The sequence below is a fragment of the Elgaria multicarinata genome, chromosome 1 (genome assembly GCF_023053635.1).
Source record: "Elgaria multicarinata webbii isolate HBS135686 ecotype San Diego chromosome 1, rElgMul1.1.pri, whole genome shotgun sequence".
Taxonomy (NCBI): domain Eukaryota; kingdom Metazoa; phylum Chordata; class Lepidosauria; order Squamata; family Anguidae; genus Elgaria; species Elgaria multicarinata.
In genome coordinates, this window is record NC_086171.1 from 52,470,454 (window position 1) to 52,497,822 (window position 27,369).

General features: G+C 40.8%; 1 protein-coding gene across 3 annotated transcripts in view; it reads left to right on the plus strand.

Moving 5' to 3' along the window:
* Window positions 1-27,369, plus strand: part of THRB (thyroid hormone receptor beta) — a 196,889-nt gene that overhangs the window by 130,861 nt on the left and 38,659 nt on the right. For 2 of the 3 annotated variants that reach the window (XM_063128252.1, XM_063128259.1), the window contains exon 4: window positions 17,641-17,704. In XM_063128252.1, coding sequence (XP_062984322.1) covers window positions 17,686-17,704 — 19 coding nt within the window. In that variant the 5' untranslated portion in view covers window positions 17,641-17,685. Of the gene's footprint in view, window positions 1-17,640; window positions 17,705-25,591; window positions 26,040-27,369 lie in introns of those variants that run through there. The other variant, XM_063128244.1, reaches the window with a different exon arrangement.

Below are 27,369 nucleotides of genomic sequence, written 5' to 3' on the forward strand. Positions count from 1 at the left end.
GCGGGGCCCAAATTAACCAGAGGAAATGGAGAGGGTGAGAGGGAGAGGCACACGGACACATTTGAGAGGACCGGGGCGTAGGAGACAGAGTTGTACCGCCATAGAGCCAATCCTCATCCCTGGCCCCTCTCAGGTCCGCCGCCAGTCACTTCACCTTGCCGCCTGCCGACATGGCTGTTTCCCCGCCCCTAGACCAACAAGCTGCAGAAGACCCTGGCTACGCTTCACAAAAGCGGATTCCTTAGTGCTCGTCCCTCCCCCACACCAAGCAAAGAGTGGTGGTGGTGGCGGCGGCGGCAGCAATAACACCGCCCTTGGAGAAGCCAAGAGACTGCCACAAGCAGCAGCAGCAGTCCAGCGCTTTGGTCTGTGCTTCCCCTCCCCTGTGACTGACACACGCAGGAAGGGGCAGACTCAGCTTCCCACGAGGAGTGGGGAAGTGTTCTCTCCTTCTTCCTGAGAGTTAGGCTGTGGATGATACAGAAAGGAAGGCTCTTTTGGCACTATGGCGAGTGCTCTCCTAAGCGTGCTTACTTGAAAGTAAGTCCTCGGTGGGATCAATGGGACTTCTTGGGGAAGGGCATAATCTAAACATGTTTAGACCGAAAAAAAGTCCTACAATTCCCAGCATGCGTCAGCCAGCCTTGCTGGCTGGAGGACTTTTTTTTGTTCTAAACATGCGCAGGGTTGCGGCCTCAAACTGCATTCTTGGGACTGGTCATACGTTCCAGAGAATTTAGGAGGAGCTCCCCCAGAAAGCATCTAGGCTTCCCCCAAACCAAATCCCTGTTTTTTAAAATATAAAATTCATTCACCTCCACTATGAATGCCCATGATATGCTTCACGGTTTAAATTTTCAGAGCACTACAGTAATTAGACCCAAGTCAATACACAGATGAGTACAAGCCAGGTGAATCATAGAATCATAGAATAGCAGAGTTGGAAGGGGCCCACAAGGCCATCGAGTCCAAACCCCTGCTCAATGCAGGAATCCACCCTAAAGCATCCTTGACAGATGCATGTCCAGCTGCCTCTTGAAGGCCTCTAGTGTGGCCCACAACCACCTCTAGCCCACAACCTCCCTAGGTAACTGATTCCATTGTCGCAATGCTCTAATAGTCAGGAAGTTTTTCCTGACGTCCAGCTGGAATCTGGCTTCCTTTAACTTGAGTCCATTATTCTGTGTCCTGCACTCTGGGAGGCTCGAGAAGAGATCCTGGCCCTCCTCTGTGTAACAACCTTTCAAGTAATTGAAGAGTGCTATCATGTCTCCCCTCAATCTTCTCTTCTCCAGGCTAAACATGCCCAATTCTTTCAGTCTCTCTTCATAGGGCTTTGTTTCCAGACCCCTGATCATCCTGGTTGCCCTCCTCTGAACATGCTCCAGCTTGTCTGCATCCTTCTTGAATTGTGGAGCCCAGAACTGGACGCAATAGATTTTATTCATTTGTTTCAACACACACACAATTTCCTGTTCCATCAAAGCCAATAGCCTAGTTTCCCAATAGCATTTATTGACTCGCACCCATGGAAGGGGCATAATTTCATCCTAAATCAGTACTGACCTTTAAGAAAAAATCTACTGAAGATGTACTTAAGGACTGCAAGAATTTGGAAAAATCATTAATGCATAATGGAAACAAAGATATTGATGCTGAAGATCTGTGTTGTGAACTTATAGCAATAGCTCAAAGATTTCCAAAGTCTATGCTGCCACAAGAAGTACTTCTCTTCATACTACAACAAAAACTCCTGGATAATGTGCCTAATGTTTCCATTGCTCTAAGGATCCTACTCCCACTTCCAGTATCAGTGGCAAGTGATGAACGTAGTTCCTCAAAGCTCAAACTTATAAAAACTTACATACGCTCTACAATATTGGAAAAGAGACTAGTTGGCTCGGCAACTATATTAATTGTTCTTAAAAATCAAAGTTGGCAAAAAAATTAAATTGGGGTGTGGTGCAAGTAGCTCACCTTGCCTAGGGTGCAAAATAGTCTGGCACCGGCCCTGAATTCACTCCAATGAATAAAGTGGGACTTCCTTTTGTGTAAATAGACATAGGATTGCACTTATAATGAAGAGAAACACCTTTCATTTTTTGGTCTTGAAAATACTTAACTGGTCCAAACTGCTGCATTAAAATATAATATTGTTATGAGTTTTCCGTTAAATTATTGTGAATATGACTGTTACTGAAGTTTTGCCTTATGCGATAGCCTTTAGATGTGTTGGACTACAGCTGCCATAATCCAGCTGAAGGGATCATGGAAGTTGTCAGACATACTGGAGGACACCATGTTGGGGAAGACTGCCTTAAGGCAGTAGTGGTTAAAGTTTTGGACTTGACAGAGGAAATGCCTTACACCCACGCCCGGCCACGCCTGGGCAGGGGGAGGCTAATTGAGGGTGGGGTGGGGTGACAAGGCGTGGAGGTTCGCAATTGGCGACCTCCGTGTGGTGCCACTGAAGGTGGGAGGGGACAGAGGAAATATAAAAATGTACTCACCCCTCCCAGCTTCCTTTTTTTGCTGCGTGGCACCCTCCCTCCCTTCCCTGTGGACAGTGTGGGTTCACTGGTAGTCTTTTCGGAGGCCAAGTAGGATTTTTTTGTTCATAATATAACTTGGTTATGAGTTTTTTGCCTACTTCACACTGTAAGACAGGCAAGGTGTTATAATTAGGTTGATTTGGTTCATCAATTTGATCATATTTGTTGGACAGGCAGGTAGGAGCAAGGTTGAAATTGGTGAGCATTCACAGGCACAATTTTGGTGATAGGTAATGCCTGAGGCCCACCACTGGGAGCCTTGTGGCACCAGCTGGCGGGATAAGGGTTACCTTTGAAGTCAACCCTCCTCAACCACTCAGAGCCTTGCAGCCTGGGGGGCGGGGGTTGACGCCAGAAGGCCTCCCTACCCCAGGAGGGGGAAGCCTGTGAAGGGATGAATGACCAGGTGCCACTTGGTGGGCAGTGAATGTCTTGCCCAATCCCAATAATGGCCTGAGAAGTAGCCAATAGATGACGACCGCTTAGCCCTTCCCCCCTTTTGCAGGTCTTTAAATAAATGTGGCCCATATTTAATCCCATTCTTGTGACTCATCCCATTATTTTTCACCCTTCACGTCCGCAATGTCTATAGCCCTGAATATTGAGCTGTTGTGCCTTAGTAGGAACGAATTGCAGGAAAGTTGTTTCTTGATACAGAACCATTCTGGAATTTTCTGAATAGGAGGGAAATCAATCAGAGAAGGGGTAGGGAAGCATAACACTCCCCTAGTTGGTGTAATCTAGGGGCCTTGCTAGATGGAGGTTTAGCCCGGTGCTCACCCCGGGCTCACCACTGTGCACCCAGATGATGCACAGGGGATCCCGGGGTCAGGCAGGGGTGAAACTTCCCTGGGCGCAGGGTAAATGAAACCCCATTTAGCCCGGTTTTTCCTGCAGTCCCGGCCTCAGGTCAGGCTGAGGCCAGGACCGCAGGCGTGTGGACCGTTCCGCCGCTTTTCCTGCCTACCGCACTTACGCGTGAGTAGCTGGGGAAAGCGGCAGATGGGCCACAGCGCTCCCGTCCCCATCCCCCTATTCCCCCCATGACCTCCCCTGGCCTGCGATCCCCCCCTGTCCCCACCTCCTGTGTCCTGCTGCTGCTGCTGCGCCGCCGATGTCCCCAGCCGCTCTGTCCCACTGCCGCCGCCACTGTCCCCAGCTGGCATTTCCTGTTGTCGCCATGTCCGGCCTGCAGGACATGGTGACAGCAGGCATCACAGGCCGGACATGACGACAACAGGAAATGCCGGCTGGGGACAGTGGCGGCGGCAGCGGGACAGAGCGGCTGGGGACATCGGCGGCGCAGCAGCAGCAGCAGGACACAGGAGGTGGGGACAGGGGGGATTGCAGGCCAGGGTAGGTCATGGTGGGGGAAACGGGGGATGGGGGGACCCTACTTTTTTTTTTAAAAAAAAATCCTTACCTTTCCGGTGGTGCACTCCTGCGCACACCGGCCCCTTTAACAACAACAACAACAAAAATGGCGGACGCGACAGGGCTTCATCACATCTGACGTGTAGATAGGCGCGACAGCCCGTGCTAATTGTAGCGCAGCCTCGCCGCGCCTGAAGCACCGATTTTCAGGTAGGTCTAGCAAGGCCCTAAGTTTGTAAGTATGTGTTTATGAAAAGGTATAAAAAAGTTAGAGGCAGATACAGCTTTTAATTCAGGAAAGGAACTTTTGGGATCTACCCCTCAAGGTGAGCTGCTCTGGAACAGTGGCGCTGTTGCTGGAGTGTTTAAACTGTCTACCTTCATCTATGCACAACCTGTGTATTTGTAAATAAATGTAAATATAATGCAATAAGCTATAAATCTCCAGTTAGTCCTACTCCTAAAGGAAACCAAGCCCAGGTAAACACTCTCTTTCTGGAACCTTTCACCATTCAGAGAAGTAGGGCATAAGTAACAATAGATTGTGATTTTTCTCTTGCCAGAAATGCATAGAGAATTACATGAGTAGGAACCTGTACAATTACATTAAATGTTACTTCCTCCCATTTACTGCATTTTGCTTTTCATTTGACATTTAGAGCAAAGTTTCAGATCATGTGAAAATTGAAATGTAGAATGGAACAGATGTTTGTCATCCAGTTTCATTCAAAGGAATTGCTATTACCATAAAAGAGACCATATTTAGTGTGGCAAAGTTAAATTGTGACCTTTTATACACCACAAAGATAATACAGTGCTATGGTATGTGTGATGTGTCAAATAACATTTCCCCCTTTATGAATACAGTAATATATAATTGCTAACCATAAGAAAATGAAAAATAATTTTAGTTGCAGGCGTAAATGATCAAACAGGCTGACCATTGCATTTGAAGATAACTTAATTGTGCTCATTTTTGTTTTTATGATTCAGTCAATTCGTCTTGCTAGTCATCTTTAAACTTTGGTTAGATGCACCCAATGTAAGGATGATTAAAAATGGAGAGATTAAGGTTTTGTTTTAGTTTTTTTGTTTTAAAAACTATAACTGAATTCTCTCTCTCTCTCTCTCTCTCTCTCTCTCTCTCTCTCTCTCTCTCTCTCTCTCTCTCTCTCAGGACTCATCTACACCAAGCAGGATATCCTACTATGAAAGTGGTATATAAAAGCCAGGATCCACACTACTGCTTTATAGCAGTACTGAAGTGCACTGACAACTGTTGAGGCCCATTGACACATACCATATACCGCATTCATATCGCTTTCATAGTGTTATATCCTGTTTGGTGTAGATGTGTCAGTGGGCCCCAACAGTTGTCAGTGCACTTCAGTACCACTATAAAGCAGTAGTGTAGATCCTGCAGTGCACTTCAGTACTGCTATAAAACAGTAGTGTGGCTCCTGCCTTTTATATACTGCTTTCATACCACTTTCATAGTGGAATATCCTGCTTGGTGTAGATGAACCCTCTCTCTCTCTGAATGAGATCATATATCTCCACAAATCCAGTGCATGAAGGGAGCAAGTGCATGTAGCTCCCCCGCTCATGCCTGCCCTAAGTTTGGGCCCCATGCCCATGTAATAAGTGGCGCACTGGGGAGAAACATCATAATGCTGCCTATACATGTATGCTTTTTTTTTTTTACGTTAATGTAGTAAATCAATAGTTCTTTTGCTACTTTAATGTAGTAAATGTAGTTTTTGCTTATGTGAAAATTGCCTGACCTCTCTTTCTTTTTCATTATAAGTTTAATAGTTGGGGTTCTTTTGATTTGGTTTAGTTCTTGTATATTCATACATATCTGAAAAAGGGATAGTTCTTAAAAAACGGAATATGTTTTTGTGTGTGTAAGTATGCTTCCAAACACATTATTCCCATATTTTATGTGATTTGGTTCGCAGATGAGGACTCAACTAAATAAATATGAAGAGCGTCTAGTTTTAGATGTTATTGAACCCAAGTTGGTAAAAATGGCATATTTCAAAAGAAGATGAAGAAGCAGCAAGTGCAAAGGAGGGACTTGCGGATTGTTCCCAATAGGCACTTTTTTAAAGTAGGCCAGATGTATCTTAGATCTTCTTCCGACTCCAGAGAGTATAAATGACACCAGTTTACAGTACTTTGTGTTCATTCATCTGTAAAGTAGAGTTGAAGGATTTCAGCCTATTTGTGTGCAACTTTTAAGCACTGAGAACTTCATACTCTAGCGGTTTAGAAGTAGAAACTTGACTGAAATCGTGTTTTCAAAATTATTAATGGCTTGAGAAATGCTTTGTTTATCTAAATATTTTTTGGTATGTGTGTGTGTGTATAATATCTTTGGGTGTATGTTGTAATTTTGTGTGTTTTGACATACAACATGAATGCCAGATGGAAATAAATATAAATAGTATCACATGTCATTGTAGAGGAGGATGCATAAGGCACAGAACTCTATAGATGGCTGACAGCCATTAAAAATGCTTTAAATAAAAATCAGGAAATAAGTCTGTTCAGTGTTTTATAAACTTTCCTTTCACTACCCTTCTGCTTCCTTTTTCCTTTAACTGTTCTCTCCTTCATCTTTCTTCTGCTTTTGCTTTCTCCTTTGTATAGTAGTTGAATATCTTGCCTTCGCCATCTTCATAAATTTTCTTTCAATATATGCACACCTAGTATTGAATGTATTTGTTAAGGGTTGGCTACTATAGAAAATTCAGTTTAAAGAATACTTTCCAGTAATCATTGTCATTTAATCAGTCACGATAGTACTACTGGTGAATTGTAGTAGAATTCTGGCAGCATCAACATGCAACACTATCAAAATGCACCAATGGCTTTGAATCCACACTTGTTTTCAGAACTCTTATGAGAAATTATCATTTAGGAAATATGTGCACTAAATATGTGAATTATGAAGAGCATATCTATTCCTTCAAGCTTCTGTCCTGCTATGTGTAATTTAGCACTGGCCGTTGCCACGCTGGGAGGGGGGCACTCACCAAGAAAACCCAGTGCTGCTCTGCTCCAATAACTGCAGGGCCCGCTAGGCTGCACCATTAAGGAAGCGCCCACTGGGCGAAAACACAGGCCACACCTGCTCAACTGCCTGAGAGTTGGGCGTTAAGACCTGGCGGGCCTCAGAGCCGGCCATGGGCACACATGCCTGCACAGGTGGGTAAGGACCAGCTGGCCCTTCAAACCTGCGGCCATAAGGCCAATGCTGCTTTATGCCGTCCTCGTCATGTCATTGCTGCAGATCCCGCTGTGCTGCTGCAGACGGAGCTAGGATCCAGCAGCCACTCAGACAAAGAGGAGGCTGGGAAGGGTGAGTTCTCTTTTATACACATTTAGACCCCTCCCAGCCTGGTGGCACCATACTGTGCTCAGCCAATGGCTGGCAGACACCTCTCTTCTCTCTCCCCCACTCTCAAAGGCTTCCCCACGCCCAGGCTGTGCCGGGAATGTCAGAATTGAACTTGCTCATCCAGAAAATAAAACAGAAAGAGAGGTATTTGTAATATAAATGTCCAATCTGACCAGCTTGTGTTTGACATTCACATTAAAGCCTGGACCTCTTTGAGCCTTATGTGTGGAAAATACAGGGAAATAAGAGCACCTATTTCCTGCCTTGCCTGATTTGCGCAGCAGAACATTTGCAGTTTGTTCTGGGTGGATCAAGAATGAGGGAATGCTGACATTGTGCTCTTGTAGGTGCTAAGAATTATTGATTGTGATGCCAGCCCTTTACAGTAGATCTGCCATAGATTGCATTTGCTGGATTGCAGCAAACATGCTCAAAAGCCCACAGGTTGTTTATCTTAATGGGTGGATTCACAGAACACACTAACCTACCCAGTGTAGATTCTTGTTGAACTGTGGGTTATCATGTTGTCTGAACGCAGCGTTTCCCCCCTCCCCATAGGATGGATTATCGCATTGTCTGTACACAGCGTGTTTTCCACAGGGTGGGTTTTCATGTTATCTGGTGTGTTTTCTGCAGGGTTGTTCGTTGGGTTGTTAAGTGTGGCATCTTAACCCAAGTACAAGCCATAGGTTCTCAAGGTGGCTCATTTGAGAAAAATGAACCGTACTGCATGGTTAACAAGCTACCCTGCAGAAAACACACTGTGTTCAGACAACACGATAACCCATGGTGGGTTAGCATGTTGTGTGAACCATGCCAATGTGATAAAATAGCTGTCGCTCTGCTGCAGTATCTGGCTAGCTGTATAAATTATAGATATGCCTGGGAACCCATGTAAGTGGTGCACAGCACCGCCCTTTTGAGTGAGGGTGCTTCCAAACAAATCATTCCCTCATTTTATGTGGCTTGATCCCCAGATGAGGACCGAACAAAATAATACACCTATGAAGAGCTAGTTATGCTTTTGAATTTGAATTTTCAACAATAAATGCAATCAGAATATGCCCCACTTTGCAGACACATTTTGAAACAGTTACCACCATTCCTGCAAGAGTAAACATCAAAAATATTTAATCTTTATAGAAAAGCAGGATGTACATTCATAAATAATATGAGAACAATAATTCTCACTGTAAATACATACTGTAAGTTTCAATAGAAAAGCAATGAACTGTGGTATCACTAGTGTGCATAAGAGCTCAGTGCAAAATAGCCTTTCCTTAATTTCTAGAGCAGCAGTTGTTAACCTTTTCAGATTTGGGGCCGACCTTTAGAATTATGGGACCCATTTCTTAATATTTGTGTGTGCAAAATATATGATCCATTTTTGGTTAAGCTAAGACCAAGCTAAGAGTCCCAAACAGATGTGGGTTCCAAAGACCCACAACTTCTAAATGCCTGCATTGGCAGGTCTTCTTGTTTCTTACTTGTATGCTGCATCTGGCGCATAGATACAAGGTAAGCCCCCCTACAGCAGACTTGATAGTCTGTCCCTGTTCAAACTGTGGAAGCTCAAGCTATTAGTCTGTATTTTTGGAGGCTAGGAAAAGTATATTTCACCTAAATAATTTTAAAAGTTTTCTACATGTTTTTTCAGTCGAACAAATATTTAACCATTCCAAAGAAAGAAAAGAAAGAAAAGAAACACACACACACACACACACTTCTGAATTTATGGGTTTTTGTTTTTGTTTTGTTTTGTTTTTTGAGTAGTTAAACATTTGTTAGACTGAAAAACCATGTAGGAAAGCTTTTAAAATTATTTAGGTGTGAACTCTTGTCAAAACCTGGCTAACATTGCATTTTTAATGAAACTATTCACTTTAACTTGCTTCTATGGGTTCATCTACACCAAGTAGTATATTGCACTGAAAGTGGTATGAAAGCAGTATATAAAAGGCAGGAGCCACACTACTGCTTTATAGAGGTATTGAAGTGCACTGACAACTGTTGGGGGCCATTGACACATACCATATACCACTTTCATACCACTTTCATAGTGTTATATCCTGCTTGGTGTAGATGTGTCAATGGGCCCCAACAGTTGTCAATGCACTTCAGTACTACTATAAAGCAGTAGTGTGGCTCCTGCCTTTTATATACCGCTCTCCCCTGCAACCCCAGTGCTGTTTCCCAAACAGATTGCAGCATGGAAGGGGCAACAGGTGCTGCAGAGGGAAGAGGAAATCTGCAAAAACTGTTATCTTCCACTGTTCCATCAGCAGAGATGCTTTGCTGGATCAGAAGTATTCCATGGATGGAAGAAGCCCTTCCATTTGTGAAAGGCAAATTCTGGATCTAGCCCGGTGTGTAGTCTGGGAAAGGGTGCCTGTCACCTAGAGACATAAAACCACATTAACATCAGCCCAAAGTGGAAGAATTATGGGCTGTTCTCTCTTCCTCTGTACCTATCCAACTCTTTCAGACTTTTTTTTTTATTTGCTTGTGGATTTTTTCAAGAAGACAGACTGACTTTTCAGTTATTATGATTTCATTTCCTAATGGGAATTGTTACTTGTTTAATGAGTTGGGTACTAAAAGTCATCTTCCTCAAAGTGTACAAATCATGCCCGTCAAACCTGAACCTGTGAGACATCAATAAAGGTTGTTATAGAAATATAAAATTCCATTCTATTGAATATTGTTTACTTGTCATAGGTTATTTTTCTGCGTCACTAGAGTGATGATCAATGCACTGTAATAAAAGTTGCCTTTGTTAATAAAATTCATGTATGCAATTCCTATCTTTGGTTTAGAGTAGGTGTACTTTAAAAAAAAGCAGTTAAATTATGATGATGAATGTATCTTCTAATAAAGTTGTCTGAAATTGTTATCTTACCAGTTGACTTTTTATTAGTCTTTTCCCAAAGCTCATGGGTAATTCAAAATGACCTCAAAATGATGAGCACAAATCACTTATCACTTATTGACTGCACAAAGAACAGTAATGAAAATTTACAAGAAGATAAACTGTCCTTATTGAAATTTAAATGAGAGCTAATGTGTTCTGACCTTATATGACATAAACAAGGGAAGTTAATGTCAAAAATGTATTTTGTTCTGAAAGAACACTGAAGGAAATTTCACGTGGTAACATTAACATTTTAAACAGAATTACCACTTTCATGTGGAATGGTGAAAACCATGCCTCCTCGGTAAGAGAAATTATTTGGGACACTGCTATTAGTCCTTGCAAAAAAGGTAGAAAGGAAAAGCTGGACCAGTAGAAAATAGCTAAGTAGGGTCTGTATGTTTCAGTCTGATTGTAATCTGCAAATATCTCATATTTCTAAAATTAACTTTCACTGCTCTTTATATTAACTATAGTACTTACATAAAATAGGGTTACACAAAATATCCTTATGGGGAACAAAATATAGAATTTCTTTTCAGGACAATACATAATAGATAATAATTAGCAATTGTAACATAGTTAGCATGTAACAAAGCTTCAGCTATGGGGAGGTATATAAATGTAATAAATAATAATAATGTCAGCTTATTCTTCATGTATTTATAAGGGCAGCCCTTAGTGGGAGAGCAATCTATGGATAGGCAGCCCAGAAAGCCAGAGGGAGTTCTGGAAGTAAGAAGACCTGTGTGTGTAGAAAGAGGTCTAGAAGTACAATTAAAATATCTGTTGTGTTCCTGAACTGGATCGCTGTCTTCTCTAAAAAGTACCTGCCTGGCTGAGCTGCAGGACTAGGCCAAAAGGCTACAAAAAACTTTCTACTTAGAAGTAAGCCCCATTGAGTTTAATGGGCCTTAGGCCTACATAAGTGTGTATAAGCTCGCAACCTGCAGGTATTACGTTTACTGGAAAACCAGCCACATCAATTTCAGTGGAAGCATGACATTGGCCTGAGAATTCAGAGATGTAATTCCTGTTTGCAAGTATGAGTAATGGTTTATTTACCAATTCCACAAAATGGTCTGGTTTCTCTGTTCAGAGTCTATTCTAGGAAGCTACATGCCCTGATAAGTAATTCTCTCTTCCATATTTAAAAAAGTAATTTTAATATTCCAAGTGAATTAATAGTTTATCACCAATATGACTAATCTACCTCTACCATGTATTGAGAACATGAGATGAATAACTCTGTATCAGTGACATTGAGCAAGAGTGGGCAGCCTATGGTCCTCCAGATGTTGTTGAACTGTAACTCCTGTCACATCACCCCTGTTAGCATAGCCAATGGTGAGGAATAATGGAAGTTGCAGTCCACAACATCTGGAGGACCACCAATTAGGGTTTGAGTATTTACTTCCTGTTTTATAAAGAACCATAAACAGTACCAGCCCTGGCTTCTAGAAAGCTCTAGATGCTTGCTGCTTATGCATATGTACAAAGAAGTAAGCCATACTTTTTTCAGTAGTACTTTCTTCCAAATAAGTGTGTATAGGTTTGCACAGTTAGCCTTAAAGCAAGTGATCTTGCTTAGTATTCTTACATGTGCATCGACACAGCCAAACAGAAATTTATCTTTTGTCTCTAAGCAGGTATAATTTTGTGGTGCAAATGATACATGTGCAGCATGATAAAACATTTTGGATTATTCCCCAAGGTCATAAAAAGATTCTATTTAGTTGCAAACCAATGTTTTTTAAATTATTAATGGCAACTAGTTATATATGTTCAGGAAATATATGGATTTCAATATATGGAACTAGATTTCAATAAATAATTTAGATTGGCTGTTTTTTTGCTTACCGATTTAAAATCATGGTTTAGATAACTTTAATTTAAATCATGTGACCCTAATGTAAAATGTTTATCTGTAGTTTGGAAAATGGGTTATTTATGCAATAATTCCCCCTCACACATACCAGTTCTCTGAGCTGAAAGAAACAGCAAGAGAAATGTCCAGTTTAATGTCTCTGTGCATTGTTTTCAATACTTCTATTAACAAGGGGCCCATTTTGAATAGCATTCTAATTTCTTTAGATATTCTTTACACATTATACAAACCTCTTATGAACAGGACGTCCTCCACAAGAATAATATTAGATGTCCACAGGGGGGAGTTAGAGGGTAATATCCCTTGCAAATGTCACTGAGGGATTCTTCATACGAGAGAGGAGGGCCCTACTTCATTTCTTGGATTTTTCCAGGAAATTTATTATTTATTATTTTAGGGCAGTTCTGTGCTTTAAAGGAAGCCCAAAAGGTGTGCATTCAAATATACAAAATAATTTAAAATATAGAATATTACAATACAATAACATTTATCATCATAGAAAACTGCCCCCAAAATGCAACCACTCTGAGCTCTTTAGATGACAAACAGTGTATGAGAAATTAGTAATAATAAAACTGTGAACTAAAGTAAAAACAGCAGCATTTCAGATTTCTAAATGGTATGGAAAGCCTTCTGATACAGGATGGTCTGTACTTAAAGCTATAAGGGAAGTAGCCAGACCTTCTTCCCTTGGATACAAATTTCATAATAATTGCTGTAACAAGCCTGCCGGGTTGATTTTATAAAAGGAGAGCCAAAAATAGATCCTCAAAATTTGATTTACCAGGTTGCCTCTCCTGGCAAAAAGCTGCAAAACACATTATTTTCTCCTTACTTCCAAATTGTATTAACACATGATTATTCTGTAATGTTAACTTTGTCATTTGTGGGCACCACAGAGGTAGCCCAAGTTAAAATACTCTGTAGTGTTTTGCATGATTATTATTATTATTTATTTATATAGCACCATTAATGTACATGGTGCTGTACAGAGTAAGTATAAGTACAATACAACTGAGTAAGTATAAGTACAATACAACTGGTTATATTCTTACTAAGGCCATAGCTAGACCTAAGGTTTATCCCTGGATTGTCCAGGGGTCATACCTGTTCATCTAGGTGACACACAGGGGATCCAGTGCTCAGGCAGGGGCGAACCCTGGATGATCCCAGGATAAACCTTAGGTCTAGCTGTGACCTAAGTATAACAGCAACTAACTTCACATTTATCCCGAGGTACGTCCTATTAAATTCAGTGGTACTTCAAGTTGCTCTTCCCCTTCCTCAAATCACTTTACTAAAGACGGATATGCTGTGGTGTAGTTTCACAAAGTCCGAACGTACTCACTGATAAACAATGAAAACAATGGAAATTCTGGAGAGTAATTTGGAGAAAAATCTAGAGTTAGGATGGACATGTGTCCTCCTTTTCATAGGACAGTCCTTTACTTGAAATACTGGGCCCATTCAGAAGACACCTTAAACTATGGCTTTAATCATGGTGGTTAAGCCAGAAAGCCAGGCTGTGTTCAGAAGACACCTAGGCTTCATCTACACCAAGCAGGATATTCCACTATGAAAGCAGTATATAAAAGGCAGGAGCCATGCTACTGCTTTATAGTGGTATTGAAGTGCACTGACAACTGTTGGGGCCCATTGACACAAACCATATATTGCTTTCATACCACTATATCCTGCATGGTGTGGCGCCTGCCTTTTATATACCACTTTCATAGTGCAATATCCTGCTTGATGTAGATCAGGCCCTAAAACCACAGCTTTAAACATGGTGAATAAGGCTTGGATAATTTGACGATGGCTTAAAATGAAACTGTGGAATTAGAAGCCAAAAAGCCTAGTTTCATCTAGAGATGTGGAGGCCCAGAAAAAAACTGGAAAAATTTGGGAAAAACTGTTTTCCTCCATTTTTTTCCAAAGCCTTTTTTGTTTTGTTTTTTCAAAAAATTGAAAAAATGAAGAAAATGGATTATGGAATGTTTTATTTTAGCATGATGAATAAAATGTTTAAGACAAGGTGTTCAAATATTTACTTCTCCAAATGATTTCTAAGAATTATGTACAGTATCAGATTATTACAATTTCTGTGCACCAAGGACAAACAAGTCCTAGGTTGCAAACTGAGACTACAACTCTCAAATGCAAGAGCAAGATGCATTTCTGTCTCTAGGGGGCACTGCCATTGAAGCAGAGACTGAAACTGATGATAGCTATAGCTCAGAAAATGAGTCTGATTAAATTTCTTGCAAATTCGTTGAATCTTGGTCCCTGCCTTTTTCTCGATTTCTTTTTATGGGAATAGGTGCTTTATGTCTGCATGGCACTGGAGGACTATCAGAGACATAAATAATTTTCTTTGTTACTAATGTTTATGGTTTCTTCTTTTTTAAAAAATTGTTTTTTGCCTGCCCCTCATAAACTGACAAAACCAAAGAGGTTCATTACAGTTCAAGTGTTCCTTACAGTTCAGAAGCTTCTAACTCCATTTGTTACCAAAAAAATTAAAAAAGTAAAAAAGTAAATTCAATCTGTAATAATTGTTTGAATACACTGTACTTTTAATATACCAAATGTAATAATTTTATGCCAAATGATTAGATTTTATGTTCCTAAAATAACAAAGTTACTTTCATTCTGTAAAAAGTGCTAATATTACTTTCCCCCCAATTTTTCCAAAAAATTCTGTTTTTCCCATGGATTCAAAATTTTCAGAAATTTTACATCTCTAGTTTCATCCTCTGCCACACAGTTGTCATTGCATCCATTTTAACTGATCTACCCTCATTATTCAGTTAGTGGCTACAATTCCCCACCCCACAATTCAACAATTTAGAATTTAATATATTTTAGACTAATTAATTTTTTGATATTCAAATTCAGGAGATACTTTTGAAAAGTTTAAATCTTCAGGCCAGATCTACACCTTGTGTGAAATCATGACATTCCCATCACGGTAACATATCCCTCTTGAACATTAATACCTTGCAGGACACACAATGACATTTGTTGCAGTATTTTGGATAACATGGAATAAAAATCAGGAAATAACACTATGAAAGCAGTATACAGTACTTGTGTAATATACCTCAACAGTTATCAGTGCACTTCAATGCCGCTATAAAGCAATAGTGTAGATCTAGCCACGGTGAATTGTTATGTGATAATGGCTAGGTGAGGAAAATTGGTCTGAATGGTTATGGAGCTTTAGAATAGGGAAAGTGTTTAGCTTGGGGAGGCTCCTGAAACAGATGGAAAACAGTTGGTTCTGAGGGAAGAGTGTATCATCCTGGGGCATGTCTACACCAGCCCTTTTCCATGGGGTTGTCCCTAGATCATCCCTATGCATCCAAATGATGCACAGGGGATCCCGGGGGCAAGCAGGGATGACTTATCCATTTCCCCGGGATAACTAAGACCTTAGTTATCCTGATTTTGCCCACGGTCCCGGGAATATACCGAGGATTACGGGTGGTATAGGCGCCCTCCCAGCTTCTCTCTTCCTCCCAGTGAGTAGCAGGGCCAGGCACAGAGCTGTTCAGGGGGGCTCCATGCCCTTCAGGGGTGGCGGGTTGGGTGGGTTGGGCATGGGTTTGTGTGTTTTTTTAAAAAATAATCTTTTCCACCGCGCACGCATGCATGGCTGCTCTTCTGAAAAAAGAATGGCGGCCACAACGTCCCTCTTCCCTTCTGGGATGTTGTGCAGCCATCTAGATGCTAGGGGAGGATCACAGAAGCAGGCAAGTTCATGATCCTCTCCCCTCCCTCCCTCTACACCCTTAGGTCCCTGGATTAGAAAAGAGGGTTTCTAATCTCATCACCATTTCTAAAAACTTGTAGGTTGATGATTCCCCTATAGGCCATACAGACATACCTCTCATCTTGGCTATAGTAGTTAGAACTAAATTTTGAAAGTCATTCTCTGTGTGATATCCCAATCTCGCACAATGAAAAAACAAAAATAACCAAGTTGTCTTATATTATGCCACATTTCTATAGCACTTTTATTCTACCCCAGAGAAACCACATATTTGTGTCTCTGGATTAGTGTCGGAAAAAGAATACCAGACTGCAGCCCAATTTGAACTATATAAGAGGCATACTGACTCAGACCAAAGGCCTATCTTGTTAAGCATTCTCTTCCCACAATGGCAAACCCAGATGTCTAGAGGAAGACAAAAAGCACCTTCATCTAAAACACAATTTTAACAGTGAAGAATTAAAAAATGCAGAGGATCAATACTTAACTGTAGAAGAAGGATAAATGGAAATGGAAGCAATTGAAATTAAAGAAATGGTATGGGTGAGGTGAAAAGACAATGCAAGGCCATTGTTATGTTGACCAAACCTGGGCAGCAGGCATTGTTTGAGGGGAAAACTACTATCATGGGTTACTTGAGGCTACGATAATCATGAGAACCAAGTCACTGTTTGGTAGGGAAGTGTAAACTAGAGGCATTCAATCCAGCTCCCATTCCTGTTTCCAGTACAAAAGAGCCAATCAGGAGGATTTGCCATTTTCAAAAAGTTTTATATGCACCAAACTCCAGCTGATAGATTGGGATGGATAATCATTTATCCCAGCACCGATTTACTTGCACAATTCCCCATCCAATTAGGAATACGTGAATGGAAGCCTGCTTCTGCTCACATGAAGGCGAGTCAAGAATTTACTCCAACCCCCTCCATCACTAGTCCTTTATGAACATATCCAATACCATCCCCTCAGGCCACCCTACCCTCAGGATGGGCTTTTTGGAGGAGCTGGGGGCTCCAGTGGGAAGGAAGGGGATAGGGAAAGATCTGCTCGATGAAGCAAACACCACTCTCTGAACTTCAGATCCAAGGCTATATGTATATATCTATAATATATATTATCTAATTCATATATGTGTGAGAGACATATCGCTAGATATCGCTAGACAGTGTGATAGCCTGCGGATCGTCCCAGCAACAATCCCTCCCTTGCCCCAGGATATCGCCCTACCCTTTAATTCTGATTTTTTCCATGGTCTCAGGATGATCCCGAGACCACGGGATGTGTGGCCCACCACCGCAATTTTGTCCAGGCTCCTCACAAGTAAACGCCAGGACCCAGGACCCAGGGATGAGGCATGGAGCTCCTCAGGATCGAGGATGCGAGGGTGGGAAGGGGGACTTTTTTAAAAATAAAAACCTTACTTTTTCATAGGAGTGCTCCTGTGCTCTTTTCCGATAAAAATAATACTCTTAAAATAGCAGCTACGACGTCTTCTTCCTCCTGGGACATTGCACACCGCTTGTAGACAAGGGGGGATGACCTCACGATCATAAAATCGCTAGATCATACCCCTCCACCCCCTCATCTAGCCATGCCCAGAGTGTCTTTTAGGATTGAAGTCTCTTTCTGCATAATAATTTTAGTGTGTGTGTGTGTGTGTGTGTGTGTGTGTGTGTGTGTTACGTTTGTTACACATTGATAATTGATTTTGCCTTTTTTTTAAATCCTTGACAGGTTACACTGGTGAAAAAGAGGAATGAGAATGACTTCTTTTTGTTGATGTCCAGCAGCATGTCAGGTACACAAATCTACTCATAAGTGCTCTCTCTCTCTCTCTCTTTTGAATGTGGAGGTGCTTCTATACATGCAGAGGCTTTGAGGTCACATAGAGCTTTATGTGGCCTACATCTGGCTCATCATCTCCAATATTCCTCAAATTCTATGAAATTCTATGCACAGGATTCTTCCTTCATATTAAAAATAATGGAGTAGTTCCTGGTTGTCCGAAGGTCTATATATGCATCACAAAGCTTCAGTGCTTTGTACTGTGTACATTGCCACTGATTCAGAGTGCCAGTCAGGGACAAGCTAGGCATAGTTTAAAATGTAGCCTGCAGCTATGTTTCCACTTTTTCTTCAATCAATTAAAAGTGCACCGGGAGGAGGCATAATTATTAAGATCACAGCATTTAGGGACTGTTCCTAATCACAGTTACCCTGCCAAGACTCTAACCCTGCCACAAAATGGCTAGGGACATTAGAAAAATATCTTCTTGTGGTGCTAATTAGATCCCCCCCTAACGTTCCTAGCCATGCAGGGGATGGGGAGGTTGGGGAGGTTTTGGCTGAAGAAGAGAAGGATAAATCTCCCCAAGCACAACAATTCTGATAAGAATACTCCCCTACCGCTTTACCCCACACCCGTGAAGAAATTGATATTGGCCACATATTAAACATCAAATGTAGTTTGTCCCTCAGTTAGTTTTCCTTCTCATTTTAAAAGAGATGATGTCCATATGATCTTGATCCTCCACTGAATGAGTGGGGAAGTCCTTGCATATATCGTAGTTCTTTGTATGGATCAGAGCAACCACACAAGAAATTATGGGGTTAATGTGTATATCTTTAAAATCATCATGAAGGAGGAGCAAGGAGAGAGAATGTCAGATTGCATGTCATCAGGCAAGAGAGCAGGGGATTTTCTACTGTAGGATTTTATCCCCCAGCTCTACCAGGGTTTCTGCTTCCAGATCCTTTGGGGGATTAAGATTGGGTCCATTACACTTGATGACATGCGCTGTTTTCCAGGGATTTTGTTTCCCTGCACCTTCTATATGTTTCATTATAGAGCCAGTAGATGGCACTGTGATATAGTGGGATTCCGGAAATTCACCAGCCATTGGAGTGTGATTTAAATTTATCACCTCATTTTCCTTCAACTTAAAAATGCTAGGATAAAGGTTATAAACCACAGGAGAGGCCCAGGAGGTTAATAGCATAATGTAAAGGACCTGCAAACTTCCATAAATTGTCAACCATGAGTACATGATAAAAGTCTCACGTAGAGAAACCCCAAGTCTCTCTGCATGAAATACCTCAGAAAGGAGGAAATGGTGGAATCCTTGAGAAAAAGGTTCACTTATAACGATGTTCCTGTCTGCCAGCTGAGGGGAATGAAGGAAGTGGTTAGTTGGGTTGCCAACTGGCCATTTTTTTGACTGGTCAAGCCAATTTCAGGGCTTTGGTATTAATTGCCAGTCCACATGTAAAGTGGGGTGAGGAGAGTCTATTCTGTACTTGGTGGGAAAATTGGTCAGTATCATCTTTCCTTGCTCCAGTCATTGTTTTAAACAGTTTCCCTCAAGCCTACTCTTCTTCCATTGTGCGTTTTTATTTTCCTCTCTTTCTTGTAAGGTACTGGTTTTGGCCCATGGACATTTAGCTTACTTGACTGACCTAAATGTACCGATAGCCATAAGCCTGATTACATTTGCCTTGGTTGATCTCTGTCTCTCTGAGGCCATCCCACTTTCCTGCCCTCAGATGCTTGCATATTTTAGTGCTTTATAAAACAACAAGGAAACACCTTATCGCTTTCTGCTAGTTCATAACCAAGCTGGTGTGTCAGAGGACCAAATCTGTGTAAAATAGTCATTTACCTCATTTTCTAAGAAGGTAATTGCTATGGAGAAGACATCTGTTTTGTGTATCTACAGAATTCGAATCCATCAGATGCAAGCAAGAACTTTGTAGCTCTTATTTAGCTGTCAAAAGAAGATTTTAAAAAAAACTGCAGAGAGAACTCTTGACGTGTGATTATATGAGTTTCCTTTGAAAAAGAGGCAAACAACCTGCATGTTTTGGACCGTCCCTTCATTTTTAAGCTATGTTTTAATTCTGTGACACATTGAAACAGTGACATGTTATAGGATTATCATGCTTGGTCAATGGAATGATGTCAAGGAAAAAAGGAAGTGCCTATAAAGCCAAAAACTGCATTGCTCTTTTTTTTTTTCTGTTACTAGTTCCTCTTATTTACTGTTCAGATGCTATGAGCGTGTGTGCATGCTGCCATTCCTGATCTCTGTGTCAGTGATCTAGTTTTGGTTCCGTCCATTTTACAGCTGTAAAGACTTTTCTGTTAAGCTGCTATTATATTTTGGTGATCTTAATGTTCAATACATATATTTATGAAGCAGCAGCATATTTTGATGTTAGCTTTTATAAAGGGCTTGTATATTGTCTATTCACTGTTAAAGAACTTACTGGCTTAAGGTATTTCAGTATGAATGTTTTGTTGATCAGAACAGTATCATGAATATGTCATTTGTCAATTATGCACAATTTATTGGGTGATTGCCTGGAACTGGCTGAATATTGGGTATGAGCCGAATAGTAATCACTAACATTAGCATGACAAGTATAATTACTTATAGCTAAATATTGTATATTGCAAGGGCAATAATGTCTTGTATGCTATATTCTTATAGTTCCCTACCTATGCTTGTTGCAAGAGGCTAGTGTAAGAAACATGGTTAGACAACCTTGAATCAAATAATTTTTAAGGTATTGGTCTGAGTTTAAAAGAAAAGTGTAACAAGCGGGCTTCCAAATGAGGCTTTTATTGTGCAATTTCCCTGTCTCATTTATTGAATTTGACAAGGGGACCAGCCATCATCACCATCTTCTGTTTGTAACCCTCCATCATCTTCCCACCATTTTCCTGACATTTTCCTGTCCACAGAAAATCCATTCAGAAGGTAAAGAGGGAACAGCTGCACAATGCCTTTTGACTGGTAGTGCTAGGATCCCTCCATCTGGAAGCACCTTTTAGTGCGGCGGTTTGTCCTGATATAAAAGAATGACGTTGTTACCACTGGACCTTCTAGATTGCTGTGTGCATTGTGTGCATTAGTTTCTACTTCCCTCCCAGATTCAACTTTATTAATTGCAAATGGCTGCATTTGCTTCAGACTTCTTCTGTTCAACTAAAAGATGAAAAATACCTGACAGTGCTTCCAGAGAGGGCTCCTGTAACCAATAACCAAAAGGCTTTGTAACTGTTCCACCTTTTCCTCCTTAACAGACTTCTTTTCCTCACAAGAAAAAAAGACAGAAATAGTCATGGGAAAACACAGGAGGGTTACAAATAGAAGGTTACAATGGACTAAGGATGTATGAGAATTTCATTCCTGTTTGCAAATCATGTGGACACATCCTGCTCACAACTTCAAACCCGAACATGAGCAGGAGTGCAATTCTCAGGAAATTTTTGTTTGCGTTCAAAAGTGCCCATATGTGCAAGCGTGCACTTTCCTCATAAACCAGCATTTTCATGCTTTAGCCTATGAAGGAAAGTGAGCATTCTGGGTGCACACTTTTAAAAATGTGCATTTTCCTCAATTGGGGTGGGTGGGAAAATGCTCATGTTTGGGAATGCAAATGAGGTGAACCAAGTTTCAGAGATGAATTCAGAGAACCTCACCACTTTCCAACACTGCATGTTTGCCCCCCGCTGTACAATTCCATGTTTGAGTCAGGGTGATTGCAGGATGAAAGCCTCATCTGGAAGCCTCATGAGGCTAATATGCAACCAGCAGCAGAAACGTATTCCTATTGGTACTTTTGTTCTGTCTTCCCAAACAGCTGAAAGCCTAGGAATGGAGAGATGCATTTGATCCTATCAACAATGGTTAAATTAGTACTTCCTGACGTCTTGGGGTGAGAATGGAAAGTTAGGACCTCTCTAATATGCTGTTTTTTCTCAAATAGTTTGTGCTGGGGGCAGAAAGTACTTGTTGCCTAGCAATCAGTAAGTGTTTCCTTTCATGGAACTGGCAAAACAAGCAGAGAGGGCTGAAATTCAGTGGTAGTAATAACTCACCCAGGAGGCATTTCAGCTAACTGAGGCATCTACTGCCTTGTTAACCCTGCAACTCCTTGCTTCATCTTTGCAGAAGGGGCTTCAGTTGCATCTGACAACTTCCCACATGGCATCCTCCTCCTGAAGCTACTCATAGGCACAAATGACCTATTAACCTCAACGAAATTAGAGAGCTCTTAAGTGTTAGGGTTGAGGCCCTGTCGTCCTGAAAATGGGACTAATTTCCTTTTGTGTGTGTATGTGGTTAACCTATCATAACTTCTTTCTCCAAACATCATTTCCTTTCCGTTGTTGTAATGAAGACCTTTTTCAAAATAGCTGTCTTCATTCTTTGCTACACACAGATACTAAATTAATCTCAGATCTCTGATATGACAAATGGAACACACTAAAGATATTGGGATTGTATATTGCCAAATCTAAGGAAACCAGCCAACCAGTGCCTCCATTTCTCTCTCTCTCTCTCTCTCTCTCTCTCTCTCTCTCTCTCTCTCTCTCTCTCTCTCTCTCTCTGTGTGTGTGTGTGTGTGTGTGTGTGTAAGTACTTATACTCTCAATAATGCTGTCTTAATTTGAATTTGTACCCCATCCTCTTCTAAAGAATCAGTGCCAGCGATAGCATTAAATAAGTTAACAGTATTACATAAAAAGTGTTGCTGTTCAGTATTCCCATGTGAGCACAGGCTCAGATGCACACTGCACCTGTTTACTGACCTGTGCACAGACATTCTTGGCACTGTACCTGTACACAGAGGAATCCACATAGGCTCAACCAATCCCACGTTCTCCCCTTTTCCACTCAATGGGCACGAGTATTATGCGTTATTAAGGAAAATATGAAATCTGTGAACCATTAATTGAGTGGTGTGTGTGAAAGGGCTGCCTGAATGTGTTTATGTGTTCAAACTGAGGAGGAGAGCAGAGGGCAGGGTGGTGGGGAAAGAGGGCTATTATGAGCCCTGTTGAGATCCATCCATCTGTGCGCAAGGTTTATACCCACTGGGTTCCACTGCCTGCAAGGGTTTCTCCATTTATTTGAGTATATGTGGGTGTGGTCGACTAGTTCTAAACATGCAAATAAGTATATTCATGCAGGAAATCCATGTATTCGTTCTTGTGGATGGGGGTGTGCTGGTGCAAAGATTCATTATCTGCTGGTTTCTGGGGCGGGCGGGTGGGTGTTGTTTGTAGACCCAGACCCGTTAATACGTGTTATTTCTAATAAAAAAATACAATTTTATTTAATTTGGAATGTGTTCATTAACTGCTTAACTACTGAACTGTGAATATATCTATACAGATATCAACAAACATACTGTGTATATATAAACTGTGGTTGCTGTGGAAATTAAACGTTTTGTCACATTGTAACATGAATAACTTTTGCTTAGTGCAAATAAACCACCCAATAAAACTGTTCATATATTTTAAAAACAAATCCAGAGTATATTTGTATTAGCAAAGGATGACATTTTGTAAATTTCAAAGCATGTCTTGGTTATTCCTTATAGAGTCCCTGTTCTAAGAATTACAATACAACAATATAGCAGGAGTCAAGACTAAAAGCTCTTGAAACCTTTGAAGACTAAGGCAGAAATAAATCTTTTGAAAATAAAGCTTTCTATCTTCTATTCAAAGGTTGGAAATATATTGAGAGACGTTGAAAACACATTGTATATGAATCTTAGGTTAAATACTTATCTTTAAGTGTAGTGAATAAGCATGTTTTGCTCTTTTTCCATTTGTAAATGTACCACAGCCTGACAGCATGCCTATGTTTGGTTTGCTAAAGGCATATATTTTCAGATTTATCTATTTTATTTACAATATTTATATACCGCTCCACATCCAAAGATTTCCGAGTGGTGAACAACAGATAGGATTAAAGAATACAGATAGAATAAGAGAATGTAGGATAAAAGCTGCAGGTGAGTAGATCCCAAACATAGGTGTTGTTTTAAAGGTGCGCTCACACGACATGACAGTCCACCATGGCTTAATTTGGCTGTGGGCTCTGTCATGTTTATTTTATTTTTAAAATTTATTTATTACATTTCTATAATGCCCAATAGCCAAAGCTCTCTGGGTTCACAACCATTAAAACCATAAAGTACAGCATAAGATACATTGGGGGGAGGGGAATTAAAGTTTAAAACTATGGTATAAAATAAAAGTAAAAACCAGAATAAAACCTAACAGCAACACAGAGATTTAAAATACAGTAACAGGTTTAAAACAAGAGAGCTAAAAGACTAAAATACCTGGGGGGGAAACAACACCCTACACCTCGTGCCGGAAAGAGCACAATGTAGGTGCCTGAGAAGCTGATTCCATAACCAGGGTGCTACAGCAGAAAAGGCCCTCTTAATGGTAGCCACCCACCTCAATTCCTTTGTCAGGGGCTCCCAGAGAACAACTGTCTTAGAATCCAGGCAGGTACATATGGGAGGAGACGATCCTTCAGGTAACCTGGCCCCAAGCTGTTTAAGGCTTTGAATATTAATACCAGGACTTTGAATTGGGCATTCTAGTAAGACTGGAACCACTGCAGTGCAGTGCCTCCAACTCCCAGCCCAGACAATCTGTCCAGAAGGATACTGTGCCAACGGTATTGAAAGCTGCTAAAAGGCCCAAGAGAATAAACATGGTTGCATTCCCTGCCCCCCCGTCTCCCTCTCCTGACAAAGGTCTTCCCGTAGAGGGACCAAGGTAGTTCCCGTTCCAAAACAGTGCCTGAAGCCTGATTAGGCATCCTTTCTGCATGGTGTTTGTATGCGCCCCTGCTTGTTGTGGTTTGCCATGTCAAGCAAACTTGGCATCGTGGCTGGTTTGAGGGGCTAGACAATCCTCCAATAACCCAAAACAAGATAGGGATAATATCCGAGAATGACACAATCAGATCTGGAACACCTGTGTTTTAGAGTTAAAACATTACCATAACAGATTGCATATATAGGATGGAAAACATTCAAATTTCACTAAAGTGTGATCAGTCTGCCATTTGTTCAAACGGTGTGCATAGTTGATTCATTTTAGTTCCATGCAAATCATCGTGGTATTTCAATGGCATTATACAAGAACATTAATCATGACTAATAAAACCAATTGCATCAGATTTTCATGACTGCCAGTTGCCTGAGATGTTCCTTAAGGAAACTATTACTCATATCTACACTGAAGGTTAGATACATATAATTACCTACAGAATATATTTTATGTAAACTTGAAATAGCTTCATAAATGCTGTTGAATTGTTCCAATACTTCCATCCCCCTCCCCATTTATAGGTAAGTGAATGCACTTTGACATATAAAAACTCTGTGATAAGCATTACATCGCCACTGCCTGCTGCTACGTGCTTAAGGCCAGCAGGGTTAAAACTCCCAAGGTAGGAGTGGCACGAGATTCTATCCTGTGGCCACAAAGCTGAGCAGAGAGAGCAATAGTAGCAGGACCGGAACTGCTAAGCGTGCCCACATAAGAATGTTAGCCTTAGGTAACAGAGTGTCCCTCAGGTCAGCCTACAATAAGAGCAAAGTCAAACAAGGCTGAATCCTTGATGTTTTGTGTTTTAAGTATCTGAAAATTGTTCATGACCAGCTTCGACCCACAAGACCTCAAATGATCATATGAGCAAGGCAATAAATTGATGGCAACTTGCACAGGGCCCCATGTTCTTGATGCGGCGCTGGTGAAAGTTGCATCTAGTGGCTCTACTTGTGCTCGTTGATCCTAACTGCCTTTGCTGGATTTAATAGAAAGGAAACTGATGTATCCAACCGCACTGCATAGAAGCTGACCATGGTGGCTGAAAGTGCATGGCTGAAAACCTCTACCTCATACCGGTGCACTCAGGTGGCGATGCATGTGAATTCTGCCCGATCGAGAGAAATGGGGAAACACTTACTTTCCAGAACTCCACAGCTAAGCAAGATCTTGGCAATGCCAACAGCTTGTCAACCAGTGTTTGTCAAGTCTCCAGAACATGGCCTTCCATCCTGGGATGGGCTGATGCACTTTCCTGGCAGAAAATATTCATGGAATATCATAGATATAAAAGAGAAACATTTGTTTAAGAAAAGGTACTGTGAAAATAACAATATGCTGAGTATTGGACATCAGAACCCACCATTTCTGCATGCTTCAGCAGCATGGACTAGTTCAGTGCTCCTGCCAGGCCACACAGATATGACCATTCAAGGCATTTCAGATGCCAAGGAATACCAAATGCAAGGGACAAAATGTAAAGGTAATTAGAATGATTAAGCAAAGTGCAGCAGACTTGTATAATTCAGTATTTATGTCATTTACTCAGGCCATAAATAGAAAATTGTATGATATTAATAGTAACTTTAGCCATTGTCCACATTCTTTTAGCAGTCATTTGTTTTGTTTTATGTTGCCATTTGTTTTATTGTTTAGAGTAGCTACATGTTCAGCTGTATGTATCTCAGGATGTTTCTTTCATTAAGAAACAAAACGCTATGCTGACAAACACTTTAAAGCACCTAAGTATAAATACTAAATGCATCATCTCATTTGGCAGCAGCATCAGTATCCAATTTAATCCATTATTTTTCCTCTCAGATTTACTGTCAAATTGATTCATTTATTTTCTGGACTTTAATGTACTGAATATTAATAATAATTGAACTGGCAAGATTAAGTGTCCTGTTCTGTTTGCCCAGCTGAAATCCGTCTTGAAAGGTGTAATTATTTTATCTGTTTGGCAACAGAAATTGTGTTGTATTTATATTCCTGTTTTAATTTTATTAGAATCTATAATCTGTTAGTGTTCATGCCTAAAAAAAAAAAAGGTCTGAGTATCCTCCTGTGAAAGGAGGGGCCAGAAGTTGTTTTCTTCTACTTAAATCCTTGCGTCACATCAGGAAGAAAGATTATAATGTCACGAAGGCTATCACCTCATGAAAAAGTTAAACTGGTCTAAGTACCTGATTTCTTCAGATTTGGTAGCCCTTTACCTCAGAATGCCTCCTTGCTAACAGATGTCAGGTGTTGATCGCTTTAACATCTTACTAAGAACTGTCTGAAGATTCCAGACTGTTCTACTGAGGCGTCTGTTATGTAGGTTACAACTATCTATTCTGTTTCATTACTAAATGTAAGGAAAAAAATACCTCAAAGGGGCTGAATAAAAGAGTTGACAAGTGATAAGCAGTCTAATTAGCTAATATCTGTTTAACATGTGGGCTGACATACGTGGGCCTAATGAATTTGGTGGCCTTAGGCATGGGGTTGTCATTCCATTTATTAACAAACTGATTGGAGCCAGCTTTTGAAAATTGCATTAAAACAAACTAACTCACAGGTGAGATTTTCAGCAGACAGTGTACTTTGGTAAAAACGTGCATTCATGTCTGTTTCATGACAGTCAACTAGCTTGTACTTGATGTAGGTTGTTAACAAAAAAAAGTGAGTGTCACTCTGAGAAATGTAGGATTTGTGAAAAATAACATAACCTGTTATTTATTTGGCAAATCAAATATCTTAAAAATACAATTTCCATATGTGGCGTGTATTACTGTCATTTATCTTTGTTGGTCTAAAGTGATTGGTGG